The sequence below is a fragment of the Triturus cristatus genome, chromosome 1_2 (assembly GCF_964204655.1).
Source record: "Triturus cristatus chromosome 1_2, aTriCri1.1, whole genome shotgun sequence".
NCBI classification, from domain to species: Eukaryota; Metazoa; Chordata; class Amphibia; order Caudata; family Salamandridae; genus Triturus; species Triturus cristatus.
Window position 1 is genome coordinate 1,159,862,452 of NC_140580.1, and position 27,798 is coordinate 1,159,890,249.

The following is a 27,798-nucleotide window of genomic DNA, read 5'->3' on the forward strand; positions in this document are numbered from 1 at the left end:
GCTGCCTCATACTATTTCAGAGTCTCTGTACGCTATAATGAAACCTAGAGTTGCCTCATTCTATTGCTGAGTCACTGTACGCTATAATAAAACCTAGAGCTGCCTCAGTCTATTGCAGCGTCTCTGTAAGCTATAATGGTACCTAGAGATGCCTCATTCTATTGCAGCGTCCCTGTATGCTTTAATGAAACCTAGAGCTGCTTCATTCTATTGCAGCGTCCCTGTACGCTATAATGAAACCTAGAGCTGCTTCATTCTATTGCAGCGTCTCCGTAAGCTATAATGAAAACTAGAGATGCTTCATTCTATTGTAGCGTCTCCGTAAGCTATAATGAAACTTAGAGCTGCCTCATTCTATTGCAGCGTCTCCGTAAGCTATCATTTTATTTATTTATTTTGAATGTTTTGTATAGCATGAACAAGACCCTTACGGGTATCAGAGCGTTTTACAGTGCAGAAGTACCGAATAGAAAATAAGCAGAGAGGTATAGGTGAGTCACATACAGATTAGTCACTAATACTATATAAATAAATATATTACAGGTGTTTACGTAAAGTTCAGGAAAATTTAGCCATGAGAATTGCTTTCACTTCCTTTTTGAAGAATGCGGTAGAAGGATTCGGTCTCGTTTCTGGGGGCAAAGCTTTCCAAATCCTGGGGGCAATTACTGAGAAGGTGCAGTTGTATGTTTTCTTCTTTACAAATCGTGGTGGTTTCAGTAGGAAACTATTGGAGCACTTGTTGAATCTGTCACCACACGAGAGCACCAGTTTCTGAGCTAGATAACTCAGAGTTTTGTGAAGTAATGCCTTGTGCCTCATACAAGCGATTTTCAGATGAATTCTTGCCTCGAAGGGTAGCCAGTTGAGGGCTCGCAGGTCAGGGGAGATGTGGCTATGTCTTTTAGAGCCTGTGATGAGTCTAGCTGCTGCGTTGATTGAGGCTCTAAGAGGGGCCGTCGTCGATCTGGGAAGGCCGCATAGAGTGACACTAACATATTCCCCTCTAGGAATAATTAGCACTTGAACTGCCTGTTTGAATTCATTTGCGGGCAGGAATGGTTTCAGTTTTCTCAGGGTTTTCATTTAACAATGTGTCCTTTTGTAGAGGTGCTAATGTGTTTTTGCAGGTTTAGATTTCTGTCCAGGGTCCCTCCCATTGATTATGCTGACTCGATATGGAGGGATTGACCTTTGAGTGCTGTTAGGTGGTTCATCCAGTCGACGATAATGAAACCTAGAGATGCCTCATTCTATTGCAGCGTCTGTTAGCTATAATGAAGCCTAGAGCTGCCTCACTCTACTGCAGCATCTCTGTAAGCTATAATGAAGCCTAGAGCTGCCTCACTCTACTGCAGCATCTCTGTAAGCTATAATGAAACCTAGAGCTGCCTCATTCTATTGCAGCGTCTCTGTACGCTATAATGAAACCTAGAGCTGCCTCATTCTATTGCAGCGTCTCTGTACGCTATAATGAAACCTAGAGCTGCCTCATTCTATTGCAGCGTCTCTGTAAGCTATAATGAAACCTAGAGCTGCCTCATTCTATTGCAGCGTCTGTTAGCTATAATGAAACCTAGAGCTGCCTCACTCAACTGCAGCATCTCTGTAAGCTATAATTAAACCTAGAGCTGCCTCACTCTACTGCAGCATCTCTGTAAGCTATAATGAAACCTAGAGCTGCCTCATTCTATTGCAGCGTCTGTTAGCTATAATGAAACCTAGAGCTGCCTCACTCTATTGCAGTGTCTCCGTAAGCTATAATGAAACCTAGAGCTGCCTCATTCTATTGCAGCGTCTCTGTACGCTATAATGAAACCTAGAGATGCCTCATTCTATTGCATCGTCTCTAAGCTATAATGAAACCTAGAGCTGCCTCACTCTACTGCAGCATCTCTGTAAGTTATAATGAAACCTAGAGCTGCCTCATTCTATTGCAGCGTCTGTTACCTATAATGAAACCTAGAGCTGCCTCATTCTATTGCAGCGTCTCTGTAAGCTATAATGAAACCTAGAGCTGCCTCATTCTATTGCAGCATCTCTGTAAGCTATAATGAAGCCTAGAGCTGCCTCACTCTACTGCAGCATCTCTGTAAGCTATAATGAAGCCTAGAGCTGCCTCACTCTACTGCAGCATCTCTGTAAGCTATAATGAAACCTAGAGCTGCCTCACTCTATTGCAGTGTCTCTGTAAGCTATAATGAAACCTAGAGCTGCCTCATTCTATTGCAGCGTCTCTGTACGCTATAATGAAACCTAGAGCTGACTCATTCTATTGCAGCGTCTCTCTACGCTATAATGAAACCTAGAGCTGCCTCATTCTATTGCAGCGTCTCTGTAAGCTATAATGAAACCTGGAGCTGCCTCATTCTATTGCAGCGTCTCTGTAAGCTATAATGAAACCTAGAGATGCCTCATTCTATTGCAGCGTCTGTTAGCTATAATGAAGCCTAGAGCTGCCTCACTCTACTGCAGCATCTCTGTAAGCTATAATGAAACCTAGAGCTGCCTCATTCTATTGCAGCATCTCTGTAAGCTATAATGAAACCTAGAGTTGCTTCATTCTATTGCAGCGTGCCTGTATGCTATAATGAAACCTAGAGCTGCCTCATTCTATTGCAGCGTCTCTGTACACAAAATGAAACCTAGAGCTGCCTCATTCTATTGCAGCGTCTCTGTAAGAAACGCGTTACTTACCTGTAACAGCAGTTATCCAGTATTAGGGGTGTCTTTCATAGATTCACATGCCTGAATCATTCCCCGTCGTCGAGACGGGAGCCTCCGGTACATAAAAAAGTAATGTCCTATAGACATACATAGAGAAAAATAGGCCTAAGGGCCTCCCCTTAGCCGCCTATCATAGTCCTTATGTAAAAAGGACCAAACTCCTAGAGCCAGCCAATCAGCTATCACCTCCCTCTAGAACCTTCCTGGCAGGAGCCTCAGTCCCTCAGATTTTCTACCGCACGTTGTGCTAGGGAGTCTCCAGCCTGAGTTCTCCTCAGGATTTCTTTCAAACCAGATTATTCACGATTTTTGGTGACTTTCTTCTTCAGGATTTCAACACTGACTACTTCAGGCCTCTTTTTGCTGCAGTGAGTGTTTATTTTATCTACAACTCCTGGCATGTCTGACTCCCAGAGGAAAGCCCTTTTCAGGGCTTGCTCTTCATGTGGGAAGAAGAGGCTGCATGTGGACGACAAGCATGAGCTATGCTTGTATTGCCTTTACCCGGACCACGTCCCTAAGGACTGCAAGATATGTAGGTCTTTTCCACATAAGACCTTGAGAGACAGGGAGGGCCGCCTGCTTATCTGGCTGGACAGGCTCAAGGACAAAGACAGTGTGGTGTCCTCAGAGGCGAGCTTTTCCGGAGCTTCTGAAGTCTCCCTGAAGAGGCCGAGAGTGACATCTCCTGGCCCCTCAGACGCTCCTCCTAAGAAGACGCACAAAAAGTCTTCAGAGGCAAGATCTTCGAAATCCTCAGCGTCTGGTAAAGTCTCTCTCACTTTCAAGAAGCCTACTCTGTCGGCCTCAAAAATTGCGACACCATCCTCTGCGCAAAAAAGGCCATCAGGACACGTCTCCACAGCAACGACGACGGTGTCCACGTCCACAGCGGCGTCGGCCCGCTCGTCGACGACGACGACTCCATCATCATCGTCTGCAGGTACACCTATCTCCTCTATTATACTTTTGAAACCGTCGTCTAAATCATCGTCGACGACGAAGATAGTCCCGTCGAAGACCTCGTCGACGAGGAGCCCTCCGTCGACGGAAGAGTCGACGACGAGGATATTGATGACGAGCGCGTCGACGACGAAGGCATCGTCGACGAAGATGTTGACGAAGATGTCGACGACCAAGGCATCGTCGACGAAGATGTCGACGACCAAGGCATCGTCGACGAAAGCGACGACGAAAGCGTCGACGACGGACGCGTCGACGACGGACGCGTCGACGACGGACGCGTCGACGACGGACGCGTCGACGACGGAAGCGTCGACGACGGAAGCGTCGACGACGTTCCCGTCGACGTCGAAGGCGTCGACGACGAAGGCATCGACGACAAAGGCATCTACGACGACTGAATCGTCTACAACCACATCGTCGACGAGGACTTCGTCGACGAGGAAAATATCGTCGATGGGGACGCCGTTGGTGACACCCGAGCCGTCGACGGGAACGTCGTCGTCGTCCGTGGGACGGAAAACCACGGCGATTTCTGGGCAAGGATCTGCTTCCAGACCACAGATTACCCCGGAAACAACATCTCCAAGCAAGGTCCAAACCAATTTACCTCTGGAGATCCTGCAGAGTGAAGAGTCCGAAGAAATGTTCTTCCAACAGGCTACTTCCCCTTCCGAGCTGTTTGTCAAATGCCAAAGCACGGACGAGGAGCAGGAAGATTCAGGCGCGCAGGAGCGCCCCGTCCAGGAACAAGTCCGCACGGAGGTCACCCCAATGGTCTGCCTCCCTCTGGCAATAGTTAAGGACCTCAAGTTCCTTATCAGGGATTACAAACAACGTTTCCCGGAACCACCAAGACAGGATACAGGGGTCCCAGTGCCAGCTACAAACACCCCAGCGACAGCCCCAAGGCAATCACGGCCGGTAAGCTATAATGAAACCTAGAGCTGCCTCATTCTATTGCAGCGTCTCTGTAAGCTATAATGAAACCTGGAGCTGCTTCATTCTATTGCATCGTCCCTGTACGCTATAATGAAATCTAGAGCTGCCTCATTCTATTGCATCGTCTCTGTAAGCTATAATGAAACCTGGAGCTGCCTCATTCTATTGCATCGTCTCTGTAAGCTATAATGAAACCTAGAGCTGCCTCATTCTATTGCTTCGTCTCTGTAAGCTATAATGAAACCTAGAGCTGCCTCATTCTATTGCAGTGTCTGTTAGCTATAATAAAATCTAGAGCTGCCTCATTCTATTGCATCGTCTCTGTACGCTATAATGAAACCTGGAGCTGCCTCACTCTATTGCAGCATCTCTGTACGCTGTAATGAAACCTAGAGCTGCCTCATACTATTGCAGCGTCTCTGTATGCTATAATGAAACCTAGAGCTGCCTCATTCTATTGCAGCGTCTCTGTAAGCTATAATGAAACCTGGAGCTGCCTCATTCTATTGCATCGTCCCTGTACACTTTAATTAAACCTTGAGCTGCCTCATTCTATTGCATCGTCCCTGTACGCTATAATGAAACCTAGAGCTGCCTTATACTATTGCAGCGTCTCTGTAAGCTATAATGGAACCTGGAGCTGCTTCATTCTATTGCAGTGTCTGTAAGCTATAATTAAACCTGGAGCTGCCTCATTCTATTGCAGCGTCTCTGTAAGCTATAATGGAACCTAGAGCTGCCTCATTCTATTGCAGCGTCTCCGTTAGCTATAATGCATCTCCGAGCACAGATCAAATGCTTACCTATTAGGTGATCCACATTATCGGGGATACTCAATATCACAAACTGGAGAGAGCACTCACTTTCATTTACTATAACTGCTTCTAGTTCAGCTATTATTTCGCACCAATACATCTGCATCTCATCACCTCCCCGGACTGTGTAGAAATGTACCCTCTTCTAAATAATGTGTTATGCATGTGGGGCTTTGGTCGGATATATTTCCGATAGCCTATTTTTGTTATTGTACGCCCTAGCTTCTGGACTGAACCAATCATAGCCTTTATTAGTCACTTCTCTAGGGTGCATTAATGCTGCCTCCCAGTTAATACCTTCTAACGCTCCTAGGTTTCTTAGCCGCTTCATCCTTGGCACGCAGGCTTATTAGTAAGGAGGGTTTTGCATATGAACAATTTTTCTAGTAAGACCTTTCTTTCTAGCAGGGCTTAGTCTGGTATTTATGCTCACTCCACTGCCTCCCATTTAATGCAAGAAGAGTTCTCTATATTTGCATAGCTGGGTTTGTGAGAGTTTGTATTCTTTCTGAAATCTTAATGTTTCAATGCCACCACTTGCAGATTCTCCCACCCTGGATATCCCAATGAGATTCCACTGCTGAAAGAGTCCAATTTATGGAGCTCTTTCATTAGGTTTCCTGTCCACAATGGGGTTTCCTTCAAAACTGTTCCTTTCAACCCAGGCTACCTGTAGCCCAGGAGGCAAGTATTGATTGCACTGGTATCACAAGTTTTCCCTCCCCATTCCCCCATACATGTAGTGCTGGCATGTAGGTGTTTGCAATTATAGCCTGTCTAACTTCATCACAGGGTCATCTCTTGGGCTAGAAATTCAGTCCTTTGCGAGCGGCCCGGGGTCACTGGCAGTGCAGTTCTTCCATTGTACATATATTTACAGGATGGTATCACTGCCAGCCTAGGCCCACCCCTCCCCCAATGGCAGAGTAGTGTGTGCAATGCCTTGTCAAATCAAAGAAAGGAAGATTCCGAGACTGCTGTTTGTGATGCACAACAATCGATTGATTGTTTTTGCATCATGCAGATCAGTTTTGGTTACGTAATAATTTAAAAATCACCGCTCTTCCCATTGTAAGTGGAAGAGAGTGCCTCCTTCTTGCATCTGTATGAAGCTCGTTTGAGAATATGTCAATATTTCTTCACAGGAATAAGATTGTTTGGGTGTTCTATTTATTCCTAGATGCCTAATGCCATTTTCCGTCACCTTGACAACGTGAAACAATTCCCTCCCTATTTCTCATTTGTTATTTTAAATAGTCCTGATTTTTCCCAATTCATTTTATATCCCGAGGAGTGTCTGACATTTTCAAACAGTAAGTGTATCTTTGGCGCGGTTGCAGAGGGATTGGCTACATAAGGAAGATCATCAGCGCTATATAGTAAACTTTTCTGCGGCCTCACAATTTCCACTGAGAACCCCTTTGTATTGTTTAGTGACCCAACCCAGCAAGCCCATGGTTCTAAACAAAGGGTGAAAAGTAACGGGGAGAGTGGGCACCCCCATCTAGTACCCTCCTCTGGGGCAAACTATTCATTCTAAGTAGAGCTGTAGCAGCCGCACGCAGTAAAGCTTTGCCACTTGAAGCCCAGGCCAAAGCCGACACCTTTCAATGTTAGGAATGGGACCATCAGTTGATGGAATCAAATGCCTTGTCGGCATCTTACAATATTATGGCAGGGGGCTCTCTGGTGATTCTGAATTCCTGGGAGACGTTGGGCTAAAAGGAATATGTTTTGAGGAATGGCCCACCTCCATGTGCTCTGTGCTAGTTGAGAGAGCTGCAGAGTGTGTGTCCCTCTGTTTTTGTAAATAGTACACTGCTGTCATATTGTCAGCGCAGACTAAGAAAGCTTTGCCTGATATCTGTTTATGGAATGAATTTAATGCCAGAAAGATTGCTAGTAACTCCAAATGATTGATGTGGAGTAGCTTTTGCTGAGGTGTCCATGTGCCCTGTATGGTGTGATGTAGTAGATGAGCTCCCCAGATGGTGAGGGATGCGTCTGCTGTTAGCACAATCTGTGGAACCAGCTCTAAGAACAGTCGCCCTTTGGAAAGGTTTTGGGTGTTCCACCACTGCAGACAGCGATGTGTGCGGCTGTCCACCAACACCAGATCTGTTAGCTGACCTTGAGCGTGGTTACCCTGACATGCTAATCATTCCTGTAAAGGGCACATCTGGAGTCTTGCGTGAGGTACTATGAATATACAAGAGGCCATCATCCCTATTAGTTGCATGAACACTCGAGCCGGAAGTGAGTGTTGCGGCTGGAATTGTGTTATAAGGGCTTGCTATCCTGGCTGGACTGGGATATGCAAGGCCTTTTGAGGTGTTTATTGTGGCACCCAGATATTGTTGGATGTGGGATATTTCTTGTGAGCAGGATGAATGGGAATGTGGAAGTAGGCATCCTTGAGATCTAAGGTGGCAAGGAAGTCGCCTTGTTTGAGTAGAGGAAGGACCACTTGAAGAGTGATCATATGAAAATGGTCTGTGTTAGACCTGTCAGCCCTTTGGGTGGTCCCTCCTCATCATTATTTATTTTGTCCCACTTTTGCCTCAAACCCTGTTTGAATTTTTCCTTTTTGGGAACCACCAGACTTTTTCGTGTTGCTACAGATTCAGGGAACCATTTTAGCTACCCCTGAAACTTCTGTCTGAGGGCCTGGAGCACAAAATGGTGGCCACCTGTGACATCACCAGCATCCACTGGAACCTACCAGCACCTTCCAGAACATTCCAGGAGATTCCAGAACCCTGTGACCGTTGGAGGCGGTTTAGAATGTTGGGAGGATAAGAGAGGCAGTTGGCAGTTGGAGCTAGCAGTTGGCACCTGACTGGTGAAGAGAGAGGAGCACAACAGTGAAGGAGGAAGGAGTGAAGCAGCAGGGGTGGAAACTTGTGCCTGGAGTGGGGTCCATAAACCCACCCTTGATACTTGTCCCTACTGATGGATCCCAGCCTATAGCCCTGTGTGGGAAGAAGACAGAAGAAAACCATCCTAAGGACCTGGACAGCAGGAACAGGCCTTAGAACCAAGAAACCAGCAAGATTTTGACCTGAGAACTGGTTTCCCTGGAGTCCGGCGTCGAGTAGCCTGAAGACCTGGAGCCCGAGGTGGAGAAGCGGCGCTGACTGAAGTAGCAGACGTCGTACCCGGAGCCGCCTGAGGTCGTGAGAGGGCGCCGACGGGGGTCGAGAGGAATACCAGAGGTCGAGGAGGAAGTGAACCGAGGTCGAGCGAGCGGCGTCATCGGAGGAGTGAAGTCCGCCCTCCGGAGTCGTCGGAGACCGAGGTAGAGGAGCACCGGAGGTCGGGAGTGAGGATCGCACTCCGGAGTCGCCCGGAGCCTGTGAGGAGGAGCACCGGAGGTCGGGGGTGAGGATCGCACCCCGGAGTCGCCGGAAGTCGACATCGAGGCCAGGCCGGCCGACGTCATCGGAGCCGAGAGCGCCATCGGACCGGAGCCGCCCGAAGTCGACATCGTGAAGAGACTGCCCGACGCCGTCGAATCGGAGGTCGAGATCGAACCGAGGCCACCGACATCGGACCGGAACCGCCTGCCGGCGTCGTCAAAGAACTGACATTGTGCCGAGGCCGCCGAGACCGAACCGGAACCGCCTCACGGCGTCGACCCGACTCCAGCGGCGTCGGAACAGCAGAAAAAGGGCAGTAAGTGGAGTAGAGGGCGCCTAAGGCCCTGTGGAGACCTGAGAGACTGCTCTAAGGGGCTAGGGAGGTGCTGAAACCCACCTGACTGTGCCTGGGGTGAACTGGGACTAACCTAGAGAGGTTGTGTGGAGAGAGAAAGCCAGGGCACTGGTATACCCCCCTTGGATCTACCTCAGATTAGGCCTCAGCCTTGTCCCAGCCAGGGAGTAGCCCCCCCTCAAGCCTTCCACAACCCTACAAGCTGTGCCTGGGCCAAATCAGCCCTTAAGAAGTGAAGTGTCATCTGATTATATGAGGGGTGCTGTATACTTTTAATTATTTATTGGGGATACTGTATTTATTGAGTTTTTACCTATTTATTGCTGCACTATATTTATAGGTCCACAGGACTTGTTGGTGTACAATATTTATTGATACAGTATTTATTGCCTCAAAGTATTTAATTGTCTGTATATGTTGCACTTGTATTTATGCCCTGTTATTTATGATCACCCCTATTTATTTCATCAAACAGCCAATATTTATTTGACCTGCACTAATTGAAACTTGTATATTGTGATTGACCTATTTATTTTTCCAATCAGCAACTAAGAGAAAAAGATAAAGAAAGAATATTTTCATAATTTTTACGGTGTAGAGTCGTTTTTGGAACGGATGCACGCATGGTTATTGTATGGGTATATTGTATGCTTAGCACTGCGCCTGTTTCCTGACCACTCGAGCCAAGCTACCACAGTGTGTTCGGGGAGTCCACCACCACCCTGCGGAGTGGGAGTGGGCGTTTCCAACAGTCTGATTGTATGTAGAGGTTTAGTGGTCTGAGGTCCAAGATGGGTCTCAGGGTTCCGTCCTTCTTTGGAATGAGGAAGTACAGGGAGTAAACCCCTGTGTCTTGGTGATGAAGGGGGAGCTGGTTCTATTGCATGTTTTTGTAGGAGGGAAAGCACCTCTTGTTTTAGAAGCGTAAAATGCTCTGTTGACATTGGACGCTGTTTGGGTGGTATGTTTGGGGTAGTTGAATGAGTTCTAGGCAATAACCGGTTTGGATGATTTGTCTCACCCAGCTGTCCGTGGTAATGGTGTTCCAGGCAGGTAGGAACTATAGCAATCTTCCCCCGACCGGAGTAGAGTGCTCCGGGGGAGTGGAGGGAAGTCACTGTTTGGGGGTGGAGGCGGTGCGAGTATTGGTAGTTATGCCTCTACCCTTGTTGTTATTGCCCCTGCAGCCTCCTCTGTAATAGCCTCTGTTAGATGAGGTCTGGGTGGAACTTTTGTAGGAAGTGGAGGGGTTATCAGTGGTAAAACCTCTAGAGGCACCCCTATAAGAGGAGCGACGAAAGGAACTTCTGGGAGCTTGCGATTGCAAAGCTCCCATTGATTTGGCAGTGTCAGTATCTTTTTTCATATTTTCTAAAGATGAATCTACACTAGGCCTAAATAAGTGTTCCTGGTCAAACGGTTGGTTTAGTATGGCAGTTTAAACCTCGGGTTTGAACCCCAAAAAGGCGCAGTCACGCATGTCTGCGCAAAAGGACGCTGGTATTAATAGCTCGGGAGGCTGTGTCTGCAGCATCCAGAGCACATTGAAGGGAGGCATTAGTTATGAGTTTGCCTTTCTTCATTGGCCCTTGTTTTATATTGATCTGGAAGGTGTTACAGTAGGGTCTCTAACTAGTCATAGTGTGCCCTATCGTACCGAGCCAGGAAAGCCTGTGTGTTGGCAACTCTCCATATGTTGGCTGCTTGGGACGCTGTTCTTTTACCAGATGCGTCCAACAGTTTTGACTCCTTATCAGGAGGTGGAGCATCGCCTGAGTTTTGAGAGTTAGCCCTTATCCTGGCGTTGGAGACTACCAAGGAATCCAAGGGAAGCTGTGCTTTAATGTAAACGGGGTCAGCTGGGGCAGACTTGTATTTCTTTTCCACCCTGGGGTTAATGACTCTGGCCCTTACAGGATCCTTAAACACTTCAGGAGTGTGTCTGATTACCCCTTACAACATTGGGAGAATGTAAGTGGACCTTTGAGATGGTGCAAAAGTGTCCATAAGGAAATCTTCTTCTACAGGGTCTGTGTGCAAATTCACACCGTGGTATTCTGCAGCTCTGTGTATGAGCTATAGTGTCCTCTGGAGAGGATGGTCTAGATGGGTAGATATTATCTTGTGGTGTATCAGGAACACCTGGTATGCCATAATTGTCCCATGGGTCATCTGGGCTATTAGGATGACTAGGTTCCCCTAAAGGTTCATCATCCCCTTCCTCCCCAGAGGTGTCCTCATCATCTTGAGGTGGAGGAGATTGTGAGTGTACTGGAGATGGGATAGGAGAGATGTGGTGTGGAGGAGGAGGTGGAGAAGGAATTCTTAAAGGAGAAGTGGCAATGTCTCTTCTTTAAAGGACGTGGAGCTGGTGCAGGTTTGTCCATTTTCCTTTTCCCGGAAGGACTAAGTATAAGTTGACCTGTCTTTGGGTCTATTTCGAGAGTTTTTTGGGTTGGATCAGGCCGCAAAAGCTCCTCCTCTGGAGTGTGTTTCGGTGCCGATTTTTTCAGGTCCTATTGTTTGTGTGGCACAAGTTTTGGAGTCGTTTTATGCTCCTTAGGTTTGGAATCGGGAGTTTTCCTGGGTTCCGTTGGGGTCTTTGGAACCGGTTGTTTCTTTGGTTCCGATGGTTTTTTCGGATCCGAAGGTTGAGCGCCAGTGTGTGAGAAATGCCATCTTTCTTGCATGGTACGCCCCCACTTTTTGCTGAAGTACTTTGCCTGAGTGTGCCCTGGGCTCCTGCCAATCAGGTGCCCAGGGCCTGTGTTCCTTTCCTAAAACTGTGTTGAAGCCTAAACCCAATTGGCATCTCTGGCCTCATGTCAGCCCCTGGTAAATGGTACCCTAGGTATCCAGGGCCTTGTGACCAGAGAAGGCCCCTAAGGGCTGCAGCACTTATTGTGCCACCCTTAGAGGCCCTGTACCCTGACACACACACACACTACCTTTGCAGGCTGAGTGTCTTGGTGCAGAACTAAAGAGAGTCGACATGGCAAACATCCCTGTGTGCCATGCCGACAACACACACTGCCCTGGCATACCTCAGTCACCCCTCTAGCTGGGTGCCCTAGGTCAGTGGTGTGGGTATAGGTGCAGGAGCCCTGTGCCCCTACAGTACCCAGGTCCATTCCTGGGCACTGTAAGTGCAGTGCTGCCATTAAGAGTATATGGTGCCGGGAGGTTGTCAACACAAACTCCACAGCACCATGATGGCTACACTGAAGACTGAGAAGTTTGGTATCAAACTTCTCAGCACATTAAACCCGCACTGATGCCAGTGTGGGATTTAATGTAAGATGCATGACAGAGGGCAACTTAGAGTTGCCCCTGAACCTAACCTACAATCCACGTCCTGTCTGAGGGGCTGACTAGGCTGCCACACAGCAGACATGTTGTGTGACCCCTGGGTAGAGAGCCATCCGCTCTCCTGGGCCTGCAACAATGAACATCCTGGGCGAGGTGCTAGGTCTCCTCCCCCATGATGGGCAGGGGAAGCTTCATAGGCATGCCGCCTTTGTGAGCTTCTACAGGCCACTTGCTGTACTCAGTAACTGGCCCCTACCGGTTCTGACCCCCACCGTGGCGGTTAGTTTGGCGGGAATCCCCAAGGAAGGAAAGGGGGTGTGCCAGCCTCTGCCAACCCCACCCCTCAGGTGGGGGAGGCGAGGTGAAGCACATCCCCGGGCTCTCACCATCTTGAAGATGGGGAGCCCTGCCCAATCAGGACTAGGCTACTTCCCCCCTCCCACAGGAGAGTGGCAGGATAGGGGGTGTACCCACCCCAGGGAAGGGACCCATTGGTCTCTGCCCTTTACCTACCTGTAACGCCCCTAAATTTAGTATTTAGGGGCACCCTGAACCTACCTTCCTCAGATCCAGATTCGGAAACAAGCAAGAAGATCAAGAAACAAGAAGACCTGCCGTGCAGCTGCTAACAAGAGGAAGACACCAACTGATTTGGCCCCAGCCCTACACGCCTGCCGACCCTCGAACCAGCTCCTGCTAAACCCCAGCGTCTCCAGACCAGTGGTCAGCAACCTCAAAAACCCCGGAGGACCTGACTGCCTTGTGACTCTAAACACTGGGACTCCCACGAGCAGTGGTACTGCTCAAAGCAAGTAACAGGCCCCTGGCACCAGCCAGGAACCGCGACTCCTGAACACTCTGCACCCGCCAAGCCTGGCCTGTGCCAGAGTGGACAAAGACCACAAGGACATCCCCCCGGTGACTGGACCCCGAATCCGGCACCCAATGACCCTCCCGACGCGAAAAGACACCCCTGCACCCAGCGCCCCCCTGTGCCCAGCTCCTGGGTGCCAACCTAACCCACAGCTTCCCAACTTACCGCTCGAAGTGGTGGTCGCACCTGAAGAATCTTCGTCCCCGAGCTTGCAGCCTTTGTTCGTCACTGAGCTTCTCCATTGAAATCCATTGAGCGCCCGACGGCTCAAAAGCACCCAGCGGCCCGAGTGCCCCTGGCAGTGCAACCTCTACCCTAATCTACTTCCCCACTTTCTCTGAGTAAGTGACCAGGAGCCCAACTCCCACAGCCGCGTGGCCTGCTAGCCAGCAGCCACCAACCAAAGGCCCCCTGCCTCCCATAGGATAACATTGGGCCTAACTCACTCTGCACCCGGCTGCCCCTGTGCCGCTGAGGGTGTAACAACTGTACCTACCTGACCCTGGGAGACCCCTGAGTCTATGCCCAGAACCTTAACTCTGCCAGTCGAGTACTTACCCAAAAGCTGATAACTCACTTTTCTTCCATAGGGTAACATTGACTGGTTTCACTTGGAAATTCTTCTATGTGTTGAGTTTTGAAACTTTAAAATATTCATCTGATAACAGGTGAGTAATTTCGTTTTCGTTATTAGGCTGATTTTAGGAGAGATCCCAGTGCTGGATCTTGGTGCCCAGCACTGACCCTGCAAAGTAATTATAACCGTACTTACCGCTAACTTGATTTTTCTCCATAGGATAACTTTGCCTGGTTTTCACCAGAAATTCGATTTTTGAAACTTACAAATATTCCTTAAAAATCGCCTGTATAACAAAAACGTTTTCTTCCAACTGTTTACAGGAGATGCACCAGTGCTGGATCCAGGATCCAACACGGAGTTAGAAAAAGTAACGATAACCCTACTTACCTGCTATGTGAATTTCCTCCCATAGGATAACATTGGTGATTCTATGTGAAAAAGTTTGTGTCAACTTTTAAAATACAATAATAATCCTTAAAATTCATTCCTGTAACCAAAACGTATTTACTTACCTGTTTCCAGGAATTGTCCCAGGACTGAATCTAGGATCCAGTCCTGAGGTTAGAAAAGTAATCCTAAAAGTAATCAATTGCATTTACTTAGAAATTCCCATTGAGCTCAATGTTATGATTGTGTTTAAATTGTGTTGCCCATTGCAACAACTGTAACTATTCTGTTCAAAAGTCTATTGCGTATTTAAAAGTACTTAACTAAAGTATCTCATTCTGAGAAAGTATATTTTGATACCTATTGTTGGTTCTAAAATAAAACAGCTATATATTTTTATATACAAAACCACTGGCCTAGAGTTCAGATCTTGAGTGTGTGAGACCATTAGCTGACTGAGTGTGTACAACAAATGCTTTACACTGTCCTCTGATACTGCCTTACTGCTCGACCAAGCTACCACTTTAGAGAGTAAGGTTATATCTAACTTTAGCCTCTGCCAAACCTCTGGGGACTGCGGACTCTGTGCACACTGTACCTATTTGGGAACAGTATATACAGAGCCACTTGCTTTCACAGTGTTCTTCGGAACCGGTTGTTTGTTTGGTTCCGATGATTTTTTGGGATCCGAAGACTGAGCGCCAGTGGTCTTTGGAACCGGTTGTTTGCTCGGTTCCGATGATTTTTTCAGAGTCGAAAAGTCAGTACCAGTGGATTTTGTTGCCGAACGCGCCAATGTGGAACCAGGCGTCTGTGCGGACAAAGAGTGGTTTCTTCTTTGGTGCCGGGGATGGGGTTTCCGCACCAACGGTAGGCTGGCTCTATCCCGATTGGCCTGAAGGCTTATGTATTGACTTCTTTGCCAAGCCCGAAGGCGGGGCATGGGAAGTTTTGTCCAGGTGTGCACCTAGGCCCAAAGGTGAAGGTGTTACCGAAGCCTTTTTGTGAATGGGTGGGGGGGGAGGTGTCGATGTCAGTACTTCGACCCGCTGCCCTGGAGTGATGTCTTCGACGTCGGAGTCGTTGGCTTCGGAGGCGCTAATGTTGCGCTCTTCGATCTGCTCCTGCTCCTGCTCCAGTACATTGATGCCTTCTTGGAAGATACCGTCCGGTATCGATGTTGATGATAGAGTCATGCTTCTTCGAGCTCGACGATCCCGTATTGTTTTCTTGGAGCGGAAAGAAGCACAAGCTGGACAGTCTTTGACCTCATGCTCGGGCGAAAGGCAGAGGTTACACACGCCGTGAAGATCTGAGTGTGGAAACTTGGATCCACATTGAGGACACTTTTTGAAAGGAGTCCTTTCCATGAGCCAAGGGCCCAATGGCGCAGCTAGGCCCGGAGGCCTGTGTTGACAACCGGAATCGAAGAATTGAACTTTGTAGAGATGCGCGTCGAATGGGAAACGCGATCGAAACATTACTGAAGAATGGGTGAAGGATAGCGCATCGCAAGGTAGAACGGTAACGACACCGAACTGGAGCGCAACAAACACATCCGAGCCCGATAGCGGAAAAAAACAAGCTGAAGATGGAGTCGATGCCCATGCGCACTATTGTCCAAAGGAGGAGTCACCTATCATGACTTCCAAAGACATATTCCAATACAACAACAAAGTGCAAACATCTGGGCCCAACACCAGATGGCAATCTATGCAGTGTGTGTGATCTGCAGCTCATATGTCTCGAACATACTATACCAAAGTAACCTGATAGACAGGGACCCAGAGCACATCAAGTCAAACTGCATCAAGTGTCAGGCAAAAAGGGGCACTTTCCGACAAGGCTTCCCTACGTTATGTGGCTCAGCTGATCTAACGACATCTTCTGTCTCACGGCCTATGCCTGGCCTTTGATGTAATAGAGGTCGGGTGAGGATAAAACTGCTTTAACCTGTGGAGTACTGCCAAACAGAGGACATCACTGCACAGGACGACCCCCAGAAGCTGACTAAACCCCCTGCCTGCAGAAAACCCCAGCAAGCAATGGATTGGAGGCTGGGGACAACTATTACAACGGGCCACTCAGCAACATCACAGACTACTTCCGATTGGACTCACTCAAAAACAATACTCCCACAATGGCAGTGAAAGCTACTGGTGCACTCATAAATGAGGACTTAAAAATTTACGATGCTGAATTAAAAGTAGAATCCAACAGATTTGTTCCCCAACAACAAGTTCAGGTTGAGGACAGAATTATACACGAAATGACAGATCAAGTCAGACATGCAGACCCTCGACCAGCGACTGGAATCAGCAGAAGAACAACTAAAGACCTTCTCAGAAATATACCGATTCTATGTGGATTAAGTGGTTACCCTCCAACTGAAAAGACTTCCAGAATAGGTTTTGCAGGGACAATATGCAGATTAAAAATTTGGGGGACAAAGTTCAAGGGTCAGCTATCACTGGGTGTGTCATTGAGCTATTCCAAGGCACCTCGCTATAGTTATAGAGCGAGTGCACAGGGCAGATGAAAGGAAAGGAAAAGACTGATCGGCCGCAAAATTCTGTAGTGAAATTAGTGACCTACAAGGCATGGAGACACAAAACCCACACCTTCAAGGGCAGGGTCTCAAGACCTAGCTGCATCCACTACACAATGCAAGAGGAACTTCAGGAAAGTATCAGAACTGGTCAACACCCACAACACAAATCTGTGTTCCAAGATGCCGTGTAAACTGAATGGCCAAGGTACCACAATATTGACTCCAGTAGAGGGAAAAATCTATTTGCAGGAGGGTCCACCAACAGAACATAGCCGAGCCAGCCGCTTCATTTGCAGTGACGCAGAGACAGTAGGCAGTGGCAGCATGGCTGGCAGAGGATTGTGGGATAGGGGATTGAGCACCCCAGAGGCTATGCGGCTATTTATTTTATTTTTAAAGTTTAATAAAGCACAAACATGACCCGGCAGGGTATCGGAGCGCTGTAGAAGGATGCCGGCTAGTTAAGCTGGTACAGAAAAACCTAGTAGATAAATACGAGGATACAACAGATGCGTATAGCAGATATAAATAAGCATAAAAGCAGCTCACCCCAGATGCACATTACATAGTTGATAAGGGAGGGCAAGGTTGGAAGAACATTTCAGAAAGTTTGTATGGCTAAAGGACTATTGTCGCATGTAGCTGTTTGCTATCGCTGAACCAGGGACAGACGGCACACGCTGCACAAGCAAGTAAAGGGAGAGGGGAACAGACTGTACCTTGGTTAATGACTGCAAAACTTGCTTGACTTTATATGATCTGACAAGTTGTCATTGACGCCTTTGTTGAAACTTCAAGGGGGTGATGGGCAGAGTAAAGGCAATGGCAAAAATAAAAAAAATGTTTTCAGGACTTAAGTTCTGTAAAAGGAGTCCTTAATGACTGCTGCCAGAGACCAAAACAAGGAGAGCGCCTCCGTTAATCAACAATTAATCTGACAACTGGTGCTTAGAGGTATTTAGGACCTTACGCTCCCACTTACACGTTTTAATGTTACACACATTTTGTTTGGGCATTTATTTTGAAGGGAGTCAGAGACGCAGGTTCCTACACACGACATCCACAAGACAAACCGCTCTTTATGCCTCTATCAAAGCCCTCTTGGCGGCCACTGTAGCGTACAGAAGAGGCCCACTGGGTAGAGGTTTCTTCACCACAGCAGTGGCGAAGCGCTTACTAGGAGTAGTAAAGAAAGAAGCACCCCCAAGAAGAGTACCAATGCCTACATGGAACTTGAAAGCGATGCTCTCACTCCACTGATGACGTCACCCTTTGAACCAATGCAGAATGCACAAACGAGCTTTCTAACCCTCAAAACTGCCTCTCTCATCGCCATCACTTCCCTAAGGAGAGTAAGTGAGATAAAAGCACTCACCACCCAAGAGCCATACCAAGACACAAGGTGGGTATGAGAACAAACCCAAGATTCATTCAAAAGGTGGTATCAAAATTCCATGTTAAGCAAGCAATCCACCTGCCAGGTTTTCTTTCAACAACCAAAAAAACGGAACGGAAAGAGCACTGCGCATGTTGCACGAACGAATGGCAATTATGCACGATTTGGAGAGAAGAAACGCATCAGGAAAGGAGAACAGTTCTTTGTATCCTTTGTAGACACAAGGAAAGGACTCCGATACTGTCACAGGTCAGGGAGAGTAACAACAGAAAAGCTAAAGGCGCATTCAACAAGGAAAAAAGAGCAAAACTCTTAGGCAGCGTAGCATTAGAGGACATTAGCACAGCTGCTAGATGGTCATCGATACATACCTTCACAGAACACTACTGCGTTGATGTTCAAATCAACAGTGAAGCAGAAGTTGAACCAAGCGTACTGATAGATTTTTTTACAAATGCACACCCTAAAGAACCCAACCAACCCAACATGAAGGAAAACCGCTCTGTAATCAATTCACAGCTTGTGAATCCAGAAAAGATTCATGCTGCAAAAAGAAAGGTTTACTTACAGATAGTAATTTTGCAGCTTGAAGAATTTTCTGGTTTCACATGCGAACCCCCTCCCCCCACTCCAAAAGTAGAGCACCATTTACAAACTCAACTCAAGCGAAAGCTGCCATTCCGAAGAAGATAAAAAGAATCTGAAGATGGCAGCCGCGTCAAGGGATTTCTAGGGCATACGTCTAACGTCACACGAGGAGGGCTTTAAACCCAAATGGTCGACGAAGCCCAATTGGTGTGTGGGGGGGGGGTGGGGGGGGAGGACTTCAAGGAGACTTTTACACCAGACCCAACCACTAGGTTGGGGAATAAAGCACAGTATGTGAATCAAAAAAAAAGATCCCATCTCACGAAGTTTCCATTACAAATTACTCCACTGTATTTGAATCCCCTTTTTCACTACCTTTAGATGAAAAGCGAGTCAACAAGGAAGGTCGGGTGACTGACTTCTGCTTCAGAATGTTTGTGAACGGCAACATAGACGTTGCAGCAGAGCCTTGAATACTCTCAGCGGATACCCTGGACACTCCTACCATATAACACATTAGCTGCTACAAGACACTTAACCCCATTTGAATGCACTAAAAGGCTGGTATCAGCTGTCTAATCTCATTAATGAAGGGCAACATAAAATGAGGAACGATCAAACACAATGGGTAACTGAACTGGGCAGGAAATCCGTGACCCACAATGGGAAAGATGTTTGCACTTTACCTAAATATCTCTGGAGTATCTAACACAGAGAAAGGGAGTACAAAACCAGGATTAAATGACATCACAGACACCATAAGGTCTGCAGCAGATGTACCCGGATACATGGGTAGGTGTTGGAGATGTGGCACTGAAAAGGGAACCATTTGGAGGGAGAATAAATATCAAAATGCTTTGGAAGGAATTTCTAACCTACATAGAAAAGATTATCGTTGTTTCCATTTGGAGAAACACAGAATTTCTCCTCTTAAACCCCGAAGGCTTTTTTCCCTCAAAGGGAACAACACATCATGGTGGTTTTGACACTCATTAAAAGAGTATTACGGCCACTAAGACGTATACAGAGCAGGCCTCACCCTAAATAATATGCTCTTTAAATTGCCCAATCGCTAAGTTGACGGCAGCAATTCCAATGGATTTTGTCTCCACTGAGCGACAGCCCCAGAGCTTTCGAAGAAACAACCGGACCCAATGGTAGGAAAAAACCATCTAAGGTGGAGTCTATGCCCTTGTGTGCTGTGGGCTTGTGTCATGTCTACCAACAAAAACAACTCACAACGTCCGTCCCCAACACAAGAAGGCAGGCGCGTGCAGAGCATGTCATCTACTGCAGCACGCTGCACAAACAGAGGTGACACGTTGTTGATTGGCTTGAATCTTCTGCAGTGTTTGCAACGCCTGCCAGGCAGTTTGGGTTAATATGCAGTGTTGGCACACATGGTTTATGACAGATGTCTCACTTTCAAAAGCACGCGTGCACTGCCTGTCAAGCACTTCATTGCATGAGGGGCCCAGATCTCATGGAAGCCACAGGGATGAACAGTGTTGGCATCGCTAGCATCCTTACATGCTCTCATGAGCTCGTAGACCTTCTCCGGGCAGCCTTCTGGGCGCTCCATGCGGTAGTCGTTCTCCAGCAGCTCGTACACCTGGGACAGGTCAATGCCGGGATAGGGTGACATTCCATATGTTGCGATCTCCCACAGCAAGACACCGAAGGCTGCAACACAGAAACGCAAGATTCACACCCTTGTAAATCTCTGTGGTGGTTGATACACAAACATGGACTACAAAATATTGTCAGGCCATCACCCGTTGCCTCCCTGTTCCCAATATCTGCATCTCCTAGATCTCTAGAACACCCCACATAACTCTGATGTGCCCTCCTTTCAGGCCAGGTCTGAGGTGGATTTCAAAATCAGTAACAGCTCAGAATGATGACCAGGTGTAGATTCACATTTGGTGCAAGTGCTAGCATCTTTTAATTAGTTTGGGATAGTTTAATTTTTATTTTGCAAGTTTTAATTATGGGTGGCAACCTTAGTGACGTTAACGTTTAGCCATTAGGAGCGGTTTTGAACGGGGAGTGTACTGTGCCTAAAACGCTCGTTTATCTTAAGAGCAAACCTTGATTTTTAACAATTTTAGCTTTATGTGTGGTGTATTGTTTAGAGCGCTTTTTACCTTGATTTTAGGCACTTGTGAAACCGATCTTAAAATTGAATCTGTTACAGCATTTTTTTTTTTTAAATTGACCATTGACTGCACTTAGATTTTAAAATAAAACGAATACCGATTCTGATACAGTTGAAAACAGAATTATTTTTCTCTGCACACGTCACTTTAGTATAGCAGCTTCTGCTATTCTTCCGGGTGGGCTCGGAGTAGACACTAGAAGCCGCCATCTTAGGCAGGCAGCGCTCTAGTTATCACCGGGGAATGCTCATTAATAGGCACGCTGCGCAGACGTGCGCAGCGGCGCGCCGCAGGCAAGCCCATCTGCGCCCGTCCGCGTCCCGGGAGCGGCCAGCGCCAGCCATGCTGCCCGTTTGTCCTCCGAGGTGCCTGGACCGGCTCTCTCTTATAGTCACAATGAGCTGCATGCACTTCGCTATAGTAGCGGTAAGTGTGCTGGCGGGTGGGCTATGGAAGAGGACTCGCATATGACCTGTGTAAACTGCAATTTCAGCTTGCATACTAAAGGGGCTAACTCTCAATTACAGGGTCCTCGAACCTCTAACACTATTAGAGAGCACACCATTCAGGCTGCTCTAATCAATGCCCGCTCGCTGGTTAAACACGCCCAGGATATATTTGAACTGCTCTCTGATGATCAATCGGATTTACTTTTCATTACAGAAACATGGCTCAACGAGTCCTCTAATCCTTATATCGAATTCGCAATCCCAAGGAGGTATGAGATCACCAGGGCTGATCGGAAAACAGGAAGGGGGGGTTGCTGTAGTGTTTAAAGACAGCTGGACCCTCTGGCGTGGAGAGATTTCCACAGTTGGAGAAGGAGAGGCTCTCGACTTCATTATTATCTCGCCGCATTTTACTTTGGGCGGTATGGTGGTCTATCGACCCCCTAGCCCCACTGGCACTTTTCTAAAAACACTATCAAATTATTGTTCTTCAAGCTCTGCAATTTCCCAATTTTTTACTACTTGGGGATTTTAACATCCACATTGATTGTGCTGAGGACAAAGATACCAGGGAGCTGTACGACTCTCTGAACATTGCTCGACTTACTCAATGGGTTAACGCCCCTACGCATCAGGGAGGGCATACTTTAGATTTGGTCTGTTGTAATTTTTCCTTATGCGTTAATACGCCCCTTCAATTAACTTGGTCAGACCATTTTTTAATCAAGCTTTCATGGACCATTCAGCCGCCCCATGCTCCGAGCAAATGGGTCCAGGGGAAGCCAGCACATAAAACGGATCCCTTGGCCTTACGCTCAACCTTGATGGACTCTCGTCCTCCCTCTGCCACCAGTTTGGGAGCAGTAAAAACGTTTGATAGCTGGATTACACCGGCAGTGGACCAGCGAGCTCCTCCCGGTTTAGTGAAGAGGGTTTGGATCTCTCCTTCCAAACCCTGGTTCTCACGGGAGCTCAATGCGCAAAAGAGATATTGCAAAGAACATAGAACGGAATTGGAGCGCGGCCTACTGCCCTCTGGCCAAAATAGCACTTAGAAAGGCCCAGAAAGGATATCACGCTTCCGTTAACCGAGGTAAAAGTCAGGATTATACAGAGCATATAGCCAAGTACCGAAATAACGCTAAGGAGATTTTCTCCATCGTTCAAAGCTTTGTGAACCCTAGGCCAGAGGATATTCCACTAACACCGACAGCCATCTGGTGCGAGAAACTTTCGAGTAATTTCATCGCTAAAATTCAGCGGATACAAGCAAGTTTCGATGTTTCCAACTCTGACCAGGAACTGCCTATCATGCAGAATATGGTCAGTCCTAGCTACGATGTCTCAAGTTCCTCCTTCTCTTTGCCTGAATTCTCTGCTGTTGCTCACCAAGATACACTGACTATTTTGAAATCACTGAAATGGGGCTCTCGAACTGACCCCTGCCAGCCCAGGTTTTTGGCTGCTGTGGCAGATGTTAACCAAGAAGTGACTTCTCTTATCAATCTGTCTGTCCAATTTATCACGGTTCCGCTCGAATGGAAGCAAGCCAAACTTCTTCCTTTGCTAAAAAAAGCCTTCCCTTGACCCGGCCAACCCTGCCAACTATCGCCCCATTTCCCTCCTTCCAGCTGTAGCCACGGTATGTGAAAAGGCGTTTTTTAAGCAGCTGGCCAACTTTGCAGAAGCCTCTGGCGCATTACATCTGGTCCAGTCAGGGTTTACAGCTACCTATAGCACGGAGACGGTGCTTGTTAAAATTTCTGAAGCTCTCAGAGAATGTTTAGATGGGGGCGGGAGAGCGGCTCTGATTTTATTGGACCTCTCTGCCGCCTTCGATACGGTGCCACACTCTCTGCTATTAGCGGGCCTCGCAAACATTGGTATCGTCGGCCCAGCGTGGGACTGGATCAAATCATTTTTGGAAGACAGATCGCAACAAGTGTGGTTACCTCCTTTTTTATCGACCCCACAAAAGGTGACTACTGGAGTACCTCAGGGTTCTACCCTGAGCCCCCTCCATTTTAACTTATATGTCACCCCTTTGGTATATCTGGCTGAGGAGCTGGGAGCAAAGATCATTGCTTACGCAATGATACCCAGCTCCTCTTTACACGGAAGGACCCAGATACTTCTCCAATGAGAGAAAAAAACTGCCTGTCAGCCGTATTTAAATGGCTTGCAGCTGCCCAGTTAAAGTGCAATGAGGACAAGTCCGAAATCCTTTCCCCACAGTTAAGAGAAGCCCTCTGGCCTCCAGAATACCCTATCCCGAGTTCTACAGGACAGGCAGTTAAAAACTTGGGTGTCTGGTTTGAGGAAAATCTCAGGTTCTCTACGCAAGTAAAGACACTGGCCGGCCAATGTTTTGGCACACTGAAGTCCCTTAGGAAGTTTCTTCCTCTATTACCTAGGGCTGCCAAGCAGATGGTCATGCGTGCTTTGATCCTCAGCCGCCTTGACTATGCCAATGCACTTTACATTGACCTACCAGGATGCCAGCTTAAGAAACTCCAAGTAATACAGAATGCGGATGCCAGATACTGGGTACTCCAGGCAGGTCTAGCGTAAAACACCATTTGCGGGCTCTGCACTGGCTCCCAGTGGCTCAAAGAGTCAAATTTAAGACTCTCCCGATGGCCCACTCAGCCCTTTATGGATCAGGACCCCTCTACCTGAGCCACGAAGGCATCTGCGCTCCGCCTCACAGTGCCTAGCATTAATTCCTCGGTTTCGGCTGGTAAGGATTGGAGGTCGTTCTCCATCCTTCAAAGCGGCCGAAGCTTGAAATTCTCGACCCCTTGAACTGCGCAGCATCCATGACCTCTGCCTGTTTAAGAAAAGTCTAAAAACACTGTTTATTTAACCGGTAATCTCTCCCAGTTTCTTATAGTCTTCTACATTGGCTTGTCGCGCCGGGACACTCATGAGTAGCCGTGCGCGTTATAAATCACTGTAACATAACACAACGTACATGAAATGGAACTTCTTTGAGGTCTACCAACATGCCTCACAGTGAACGTATATTACAGATAGAATTCTTAACTAATTCAACCCACGGGGTCCAGGTGGGTCACATGTGCATTTATATCTATTCAAGCTGCAAACATACTGTGACAGGTATCAATAGTGTGCCTTGAGGCCAGTGCTCAGCTGTATCCCTCAGATGCAAAAACTGATTATACTGAATTTGTGTGACTATGGCAACTGCAGATTGTAATTGGAGTTATATAACGCTTTCTGCCTCTGGCAAGGCATTGAATCGCTTTTCTGCAAGTAGAAAACTCCGGAACCCAAAAAGAATTAGTGGTGAATTAGTAAAGGGAAATATGAATTAATTTGAGAGAATGGCATCTCACAGCCAGGAGTATACGCATTTTATACCCCAACAAGGAACACTATGGTGCAAGTCTAAGGTGCCAAACTCTTACCCCAGACGTCAGACTTGATGGAGAACTTGTTGTATGCCAGACTCTCAGGCGCAGTCCACTTGATGGGGAACTTTGCACCTGCGTGTGCAGTGTATGTGTCTCCCGTCATCAACCGACTAAGGCCAAAGTCAGCCACCTTCACCAAGTGATTCTCCCCTACCAGGCAGTTCCTGGCAGCAAGGTCCCTGCAGTTTAGAATAAAGAAGCAAGGTCAAGAAAAAGCACTTCATACTTCGCTGAGGCAGACTGTTACCAGTTACACATAGCTTTACTTTCGTAATCAGATACAATCGACAGTACCAAAGGTCCCAGAGTGTCGCACACAGTCCATATGTGGCCTAGAGACTCCTTAACACAGTTTATTGCTTATCAGGACAGCACCCAGCATGGCACAAAGTTCAGGCCTGGCATAGAAATCCATCAGTTTCAATGAGAGAGAAACTCATCAGTGACTTAAAAAATACTAATTTAGTAGGTCTCTTGTTCACACATATACATGATTCATTCCTGGTGAACATTAACTAGTTAAACATTGACTCGTGCTCTTCTCCCATATATCACAATTTGAGATTCAGCAATACAGGCAACAATGACTGTCTCCAAATCCTATTTGCAGCGGCTAGATTATATCAAATGCGGCCTGAAGAAGGCGTTACATGCAGGAAAGTTGCATCGCAGGTGTCTGACAACATGTCTCTACCAGATAAGAGGTTACGGAAGGTAAGTAACTTGTCCATCTGATAGAGACGTACTGCCCAAGATTCCTTACCTTTGAATAGATACCCAAGCAATACCATCCCTGAGGAGGGACTGCGGACAAGGAAGTCCTGCAGGACAGAACTACCAAAAAGGCCGTCCTTGCTGAACGAGTGGTGACCACGTTGCTGCTTGACAATTGTCAAGGACTGGAACACCACGTTGCATAGTTGAGGTAGCAGCCTTAGATCTGGTGGAATGAGCTCCTAAGCCTTTAGAGGCTGCTTCTTCACAACAGCATATCAAATCTTGATGACCCATCAAGAGCACCAGCTTGTCAGGGAATATCGTCAGGTAAGGAGGACTGTATGGCAAAGCCTGCAATTCGCTCACCCTCCTGGTGGGTGTGATTTTCACTAAAAAGGCGGGCCGGGGGGCATTGTGCATAAGTTCAAATGGAGCGCATTAGAAATGTGTGAACCAAATTAAGGTCCCACTGAGGCATGATGAAAGGGGAAGGTGGAAACAAATGTACAAGGTCTATGAGGCATCTATTTACAATGTGAGATTTAAATAACCAGGGTTGGTCTGGCAGCCGCAGAAAGGCATACAGGGCTGAAAAGTACCCTCAAGATCTCTCAACTGGGGGTGAATGGTTGAAAAGTTTCACCACTACATCCAGCATATTGTTGTGTTTGCTATGTTCGCCCTAAGAGGCCAAGCGTATGCCCAGACGTGGGTACCTTGATCACTGTGCCACTGGATTCAAGTTAGCCTGGCTGATGAGAAGTGATTCGCCAAAACCGGTCCCAAGATGCTTATTTTCACTCTGCATGCAATCTCATGGGTGGTCCCATCATCCTACATCTGTACTCATGGGCACTGCCCAGTGGGCCAGCTCTCAACCCTGCTTATTTACTGCTGCCTTACTATACTCCCCCACCCCAGCCTTCAATCTAGCACCTCTGAACAAATTCAGATCCAATCACAGACCTACCGCAGCTACCCCATACCTGATGGACGCCAAAAACTGTGTCCAACAAACTACATTCTCCCAACTCATCCTTTGGACAGAAGTGGACCATGGCACCAAGAGTAGCCACATATTTTTCCAACAACCAGGAAATTGATGATAATCATGACTGTTACTAAGCCTTGAAAAAGCCCCAGCGCACCGAGGGGTGAAACACCTAATGGCTGCTGAGCCGCCCAACATTCCCTGGTGCCGTTAATATGTGGAAAAACGTCAAGCAGTAGGACTTATTATTTATGAAATTGGGCTTCTCTTGTGAGTTAGATGCAAACATAGTGGCTAGAGGAATCACGTTTTCATGCACTAACCCAGAGTATAGATTCTTTCTTTCATGAGGTTTGTGGGGTGTTGTGCAATCGTCTAGGTTTCTTATTACTATGATGGGAGGAAACTAACCCATACCCAGGGGGCCAAGACAGCACCATCTAGTCTTAAGTGCAGAACAGGTAATACAGTGGGATATCAGGCCCAATCGGGTCCGTCATGTTAAGCCCAACCTCAGTCTGAGCACCTACACCAACGGGCCCACAGGCCTGATGGAGCACCTCCACTTCAAGATACAGACCAACCCGTCCACCACCCTCCGAGGTACCCTCATCTACAGACACCCCGGACTCTGCGTGCCTTTCGCCGACTCCATTACCAACATCCCCCGCAAGCCATCACCTCTACCAACTACACCTTGCTGGGAGACCTCAACTTCCACCTCAACAACCTCCAAAACCCCAACTCCACCTCCACCTCCCTCCTGGACAACCTCCACAACATAGGACTCAAACAGATCGTACCACAACCCACGCGCTCAGCAGGACACACCCTCGACCTCATCTTCACAGCAGGAAACTCCATCACCTTCAGCCACACCTCCAACTCCCATGAACAGACCATTGCTGCGTCAATTTCACTTTCAAAACAATCACCCGCAAACGTCCACACCAACTTCAGAGAAAGAATTGGAACAAAATCTCCAACGACTAGCTCACCGTCTCCCTCAACAGCTCCGCTCCCACCTCCACAGATGAGGACCCAACCACAGCCGCCTGTACCCTACTCAACTGGATCACCAATTGCATTAACACCATCGCCCCCCTCAAGAAAACCTCCAACCCACATACCAAGAAAGCCAGCTGGTTCTCCCCCGAACTCCCAGAATCTAGACAAACCTGCAGACGCCTCGAAAAGCT

General features: G+C 47.6%; 1 protein-coding gene across 4 annotated transcripts in view; it reads right to left on the reverse strand.

The window, feature by feature from the left end:
* ABL1 (ABL proto-oncogene 1, non-receptor tyrosine kinase) overlaps positions 1–27,798 on the reverse strand; it is a 317,567-nt gene that overhangs the window by 21,790 nt on the left and 267,979 nt on the right. For all 4 annotated transcript variants that reach the window (XM_085613961.1, XM_085613960.1, XM_085613963.1 and 1 more), the window contains 2 exons: positions 24,886–25,070; positions 20,377–20,529 (listed from right to left, as the gene is read on the reverse strand). In XM_085613961.1, the coding sequence (XP_085470087.1) occupies positions 20,377–20,529; positions 24,886–25,070 (338 nt within the window). The remainder of the gene's footprint in view (positions 1–20,376; positions 20,530–24,885; positions 25,071–27,798) is intronic.